General features: G+C 39.0%; 1 protein-coding gene across 1 annotated transcript; it reads left to right on the top strand.

Annotated features, from left to right (window-relative positions):
* The first annotated feature begins 689 nt into the window (after nucleotides 1–689).
* Nucleotides 690–4,202, top strand: LOC101670765 (trace amine-associated receptor 8). The gene is made up of 3 exons (XM_004740211.1): nucleotides 690–775; nucleotides 3,220–3,892; nucleotides 3,930–4,202. Exons 1-3 carry the CDS (start codon nucleotides 690–692, stop codon nucleotides 4,200–4,202), a joined length of 1,032 nt encoding a protein of 343 aa, XP_004740268.1.
* The last annotated feature ends 1,662 nt before the right edge of the window (nucleotides 4,203–5,864 follow it).

The following is a 5,864-nucleotide window of genomic DNA, read 5'->3' as shown; positions in this document are numbered from 1 at the left end:
GGATGAGACTATTCCAGGAGTGTCAAACTTAAAGAAATCTCTTGATTAGGAAAATCACAAATCTTCCTGCAACGTAATAGAGCACTGAGGCAGACATTTTGTAGAAAAACTTACTAATCATAATTATCAAAAGTTTCTTTTCCAGATTCGTACCTTACACTATAGGGGTTCCTTGTGAGGAATTCATAATGGGTGAAATTAATTGGCCAGCTTCCTAAAACATTCCAAGTGCTAACATCTCAGAAATGTGAAGGTGGAAGTCTATTAAAAGGTCACTTTTCAAATACATGATTATATTATATCTGACTCTTCTTTGCAATGAAGAACTTCAGGGGTATAAAGAACCAGGTGTTTAAATTACATTTCTTCAATTATTCAGATAATACGAATTCCAGCTTGATGAAAATTCATAATAGGTTATCTTGGAATTAACTATCTGCAAGGCTGAGACATAATTACAGAAGTAAACGCATGCATTAAAGTCAGAAAGGATACATTTCTAACTTTCTGAAATTCTCTTAACTTCTTTTTGTGATTAAAATGGGAGAAAGGACAGAATCTAAGGCAATACTTAAAAGCAGTTGCTCAATTATGAAGTTTGATTTTTTTTTTAAATTCTCAGAATTGAAAAACTTTGTTGCCCACCACAAGGAAGGGCAGAAAGACAGGAAGCACCAAACTCCAGAGCCATGAGCATCAATCTTTCCCACCCTGCTGTCCTGCAGCTTTGCTATGAGAGTGTGAATGGATCTTGCATTAAAACTCCCTACTCACGATGCTAAGATTCTCAACAAGATCCTAGCAAACAGGATCCAACAGCACATTAAAAAGATTATCCACCATGACCAGGTGGGATTCATCCCTGGGCTACAAGGATGGTTCAACATTTGCAAATAATCCATGTGATAGAACAAATTAATAAGAGAAGAGAGAAGAACCATATGGTCTTCTCAATTGATGCAGAAAAGCATTTGACAAAATCCAGCATCCGTTGCTGATTAAAACGCTTCAAAGTATAGGGATAGAGGGAACATTCCTGAACTTCATAAAATCTATCTATGAAAGACCCACAGCAAATATCATCTTCAATGGGAAAAAGCTTGCAGCCTTCTCGTTGAGATCAGGAACACGACAAGGATGCCCACTCTCACCACTCTTATTCAACATAATATTAGAAGTCCTAGCAACAGCAATCATACAACAAAGAGAAATAAAAGGTATCCAAATTGGCAGTCAAACTCTCTCTCTTCGCAGATAACATGATTCTTTATATGGAAAACCCAAAAGATTCCACCCCCAAACTACTAGAACTCATACAGCAATTCAGCAACATGGCTAGACACAAAGTCAAAGTACAGAAATCAGTGGCTTTCTTATACACTAACAATGAAAATACAGAAAGGGAAATTAGAGAATCAATTCCATTTACTATAGTACCAAGAACCATAAGATACCTGGGAATAAACCTAACCAAAGAGGTAAAGGATCTGTACTTGAGGAACTACAGAACACTCATGAAAGAAATTGAAGACACAAAGAGATGGAAGACCATTCCATGCTCTTGGATCAGAAGAATAAACATTGTTAAAATGTCTATACTGCCTAGAGAAATCTATACTTTTAATGCCATTCTGATCAAAATTTCACTGGTATTCTTCAAAGAGCTGGAGCAAATAATCCAAAAATTTGTATAGAATCAGAAGAGACCCCGAATCTCTAAGGAAATTTTAAAAAACAAAAATAAAACTGGGGGCATCACGTTACCTGATTTCAAGCTTTATTACAAAGCTGTGATCACCAAGACAGCATGGTACTGGCATAAAAACAGACACATAGACCAGTGGAACAGAGTAGAGAGCCCAGATATGGAACCTCAACTCTATGGGCAAATAATCTTCGACAAAGCAGGAAAAAATATACAGTGGAAAAAAGACAGTCTCTTCAATAAATGGTGCTGGGAAAACTGGAAAGCTATATGTAGAAGAATGAAACTCGACCATTCTCTTACACCGTACACAAAGATAAACTCAAAATGGATAAAAGACCTCAACGTGAGACAAGAATCCATCAGAATCCTAGAGGAGAACATAGGCAGTAATCTCTTCGATATCAGCCGCAACTTCTTTCAAGATATGTCTCCAAAGGCAAAGGAAACAAAAGTGAAAATAAACTTTTGGGACTTCATCAAAATCAAAAGCTTCTGCACAGCAAAGGAAACAGTCAAAATAACAAAGAGGCAACCCACGGAATGGGAGAAGATATTTGCAAATGACAGTACAGACAAAAGGTTGATATCCAGGATCTATAAAGAACTCCTCAAACTCAAAACACACAAAGCAATCATATCAAAAAATGGGCAGAAGATATGAACAGAGACTTCTCCAATGAAGACATACAAATGGCTATCAGACACATGAAAAAATATTCATCATCACTAGGCCTCAGGGAGATTCAAATTAAAACCACATTGAGATATCACCTTACACCAGTTAGAATGGCCAAAATTAGCAAGACAGGAAACAACATGTGTTGGAGGGGATGTGGAGAAAGGGGAACCCTCTTCCACTGTTGGTGGGAATGCAAGTTGGTGCAGCCTCTTTGGAGAACAGTGTGGAGATTCCTCAAGAAATTAAAAATAGAACTTCCCATGACCCTGCAATTGCACTCCTGGGTATTTACCCCAAAGAAGAGCCATCTGTACCCCAATGTTTTTAGCAGCAATGGCCACGGTCGCCAAACTGTGGAAAGAACCAAGATGCCTTTCAATGGACGAATGGATAAGGAAGATGTGGTCCATATACACTATGGAGTATTATGCCTCCATCAGAAAGGATGAATACCCAACTTTTGTAGCAACATGGACGGGACTGGAAGAGATTATGCTGAGTGAAATAAGACAAGAAGAGAGAGTCAATTATCATATGGTTTCACTTATTTGTGGAGCATAACAAATAGCATGGAGGATATGGGGAGTTATAGAGGAGCAGGGAGTTGGGGGAAATTGGAAGGGGAGGTGAACCATGAGAGACTATGGACTCTGAAAAACAATCTGAGGGGTTTGAAGTGGAGGGGGTGGGTGGCAGGTTGGGTTACCAGGTGGTGGATATTATAGAGGGCACGGATTGCATGGAGCACTGGGTGTGGTGAAAAAATAATGAATACTGTTATGCCGAAAATAAATAAAAAATAAATTAAAAAAAAAAAAACTTCCTACTCACTCGGATCCAGGGTGATTCTGTACTCAGCGCCTGGCTTAGCCTCTTTGCTGGCTGTGTTTGGTAACCTCCTGGTGATGACTTCAGTTTTGCATTTCAAGGAGCTGCACTCTCCTGCCAATTTCTTGATCACCTCTCTGGCTTGTGCTGACTTCCTGGTGGGGGTGACCGTCATGCCCTTCAGCATGGTCAGGTCCTTGGAGAGCTGCTGGTACTTTGGAGCCAGATTTTGTACCCTGCACAGCTGCTTCGATGTGGCATTTTGTTACTCTTCTCTCTTCCACTTGTGCTTCATCTCCATCGACAGGTACATTGCTGTTACTGACCCTCTGGTCTACCCCAGCAAGTTCACGGTGTCTGTGTCGGGGATGTGCGTCAGCGTCTCCTGGATCCTGCTCATTGTATGCAGTGGGGCCGTGTTCTACACAGGTGTCAATGATGATGGGATGGAGGAATTAGTAAGTGCTCTCAACTGTGTAGATGGTTGTCAAATTGTTGTAAATCAAGACTGGGTTTTGATATATTTTTTGTTATTCTTCATACCCACCCTCGTAATGATAATTCTTTACTGTAAGATTTTTCTAATAGCTAAACACCAACCTATAAAAATTGAAAATACTGGTAGCAAAGCAGAGTCATCCTCAGACAGTTACAAATCCAGAGAGAGAAAAAAGAGAGTTAAAAAATTCAGAGAGTTACAAATCCAAGAGAGAGAGAAAAGCTGTTAAGACCCTGGGTATCACGGTGATAGCATTTATGATTTCATGGTTACCGTATACAATTGATACGCTAGCTGATGCCTATATGGGCTTCATAACACCTGCCTATATTTATGAGATCTGCTGTTGGGGTGCTTATTATAACTCAGCCATGAACCCTCTGATTTATGCTTTATTTTATCCTTGGTATAGAAAAGCCATAAAAATTATTTTAAGTGAGGAGTTTTTAAAGGATAGTTCATCAACCATTAGATTATTTGCAGAATAAACATAAACACTAAGTTGAGAAATTTAAACATATTTTACAAATTATAAATACACGACAAAATTAGATATAAAAAATTAACAAAGCATTTCAAGAATGGAGAAATATGTTGTGTTTTTCAAATTAGCCAGAAACCAAATCACAAGAAGTTGCCTCCATTAAATCAGTGCAAAAGATATTTACTGAACTAAATGGTAAATAATGAAGTGGTTTACACTGTAATCTGTCTCCTTTCCATATGCACATTTTCTTCCACTTTCATGGAATCTGTAATCTCATTTTTGGTGTGATATCTCTAATCATTTTCTCATTTATGGTCAACTTTCATTTATCTTCAAATGGTCTTTTCCCCCTTGTCTTTTGCAACATTCTACTAGTTTACTAAGGCTATCATAACAAAGTACCACAGACTAGGTAGCTTAAGCAACAAAAATTTATTTGGTTTCTTGCGTGTTTGGAGGCTAAAATTCCAAAATCAAGGTGTCAGCAGGGTGGGTTTCTCCTGAAGACCCCCTTCTTCAGCTTCCAGGTGGCCAGTTTCTCTCTGCATTATCACATGGCTTATGCCATGGGTATGTGTGTCTGTGTCCTAATCTCCTCTTCTTATAAGACCACCAAACATATCGGGTTGGGGATCACTCTTAAAAACTCACTTTAACTTAATTACCTTTCAAAAGGTTTTATCTCAATATATGGTTACATTCTAAAGTACTAGGAGTTAGGACTTCAACAGAAGAATTTGGGGGACACCATTCAGCCCATAACAGGCAGAAGACAAGGATTGGTGACACTCCCCAAGGGTCTGTTTTTGATGCGCATTTTTTAATATAATTTTTTATTTTTTATAAACATATATTTTTATCCCCAGTGGTACAGGTCTGTGAATCACCAGGTTTACACACTTCACAGCACTCACCAAAGCACATACCCTCCCCAATGTCCATAATACCACCCCCTTCTCCCAAACCCCCTCCCCCCAGCAACCCTCAGTTTGTTTTGTGAGATTAAGAGTCACTTATGGTTTGTCTCCCTCCCAATCCCATCTTCTTTCATTTATTCTTCTCGTACCCACTTAAGCATTTTTGATACTGCTGTACCTTCCAGCAGCTTTTGGAACAGCAGGTAAGAATTTCCTGTTTAATGGCTGGACAGAATCTTGGAATGTCCACCTGTCATATTGTGGGATCAGTCATTGAGCCTTGGAATCATGTATTCACTACAGACATTGCCAAGGAGTGGAAAATTGCAAGTGGAAAAAACGTGCCATAAAAAAGTTGGCACAATGATCATTTGCATGGGTATCTGCAAATGAAAGAATGATCAATTATCGGGGTGCCTGTGTGGCTCAGTCGGTTAAGTGTCTGACTGCTGGTTTCGGCTCAAGTCATGATCCTATGGTCATGAGATTGAGCCTTGCATAGGGCTCTGTGTTCAGCGCGGAGTCTGCTTCAGATCCTTGCCCCACCTTACGCTCTCTTGCTCCAAATCAATCAATAAAATCTCTTAAAAAATAGAATAGTCAATTATTACTAGCTGTGATACCAACTTTCCTCCCCTGAATATACTGCATGTTTCACTTCCCTGGAATGCTGTGGGGTCAAAAAGTGTATGCAGATACTGCAAAAACTTCTATTAAAAAGGATATCAAAAAATGATGCTATAGTT

This window comes from Mustela putorius, unplaced genomic scaffold (assembly GCF_011764305.1).
Source record: "Mustela putorius furo isolate JIRA1106 unplaced genomic scaffold, ASM1176430v1.1 tig00003863_pilon_pilon_pilon, whole genome shotgun sequence".
NCBI classification, from domain to species: Eukaryota; Metazoa; Chordata; class Mammalia; order Carnivora; family Mustelidae; genus Mustela; species Mustela putorius.
This window is presented reverse-complemented; position numbering and strand designations above follow the sequence as displayed.

What these genes read in the sequence shown, in the direction of transcription:
- LOC101670765 (XM_004740211.1), top strand. Translation starts at nt 690, where the DNA reads ATGAGCATCAATCTTTCCCACCCTGCTGTCCTGCAGCTTTGCTATGAG. An exon ending in ATTAAAACTCCCTACTCACG is followed by an intron (nt 776 to 3,219) that starts ATGCTAAGATTC and finishes TTCCTACTCACT; the next exon opens with CGGATCCAGGGTGATTCTGT. An exon ending in CCAGAGAGAGAAAAAAGAGA is followed by an intron (nt 3,893 to 3,929) that starts GTTAAAAAATTC and finishes TCCAAGAGAGAG; the next exon opens with AGAAAAGCTGTTAAGACCCT.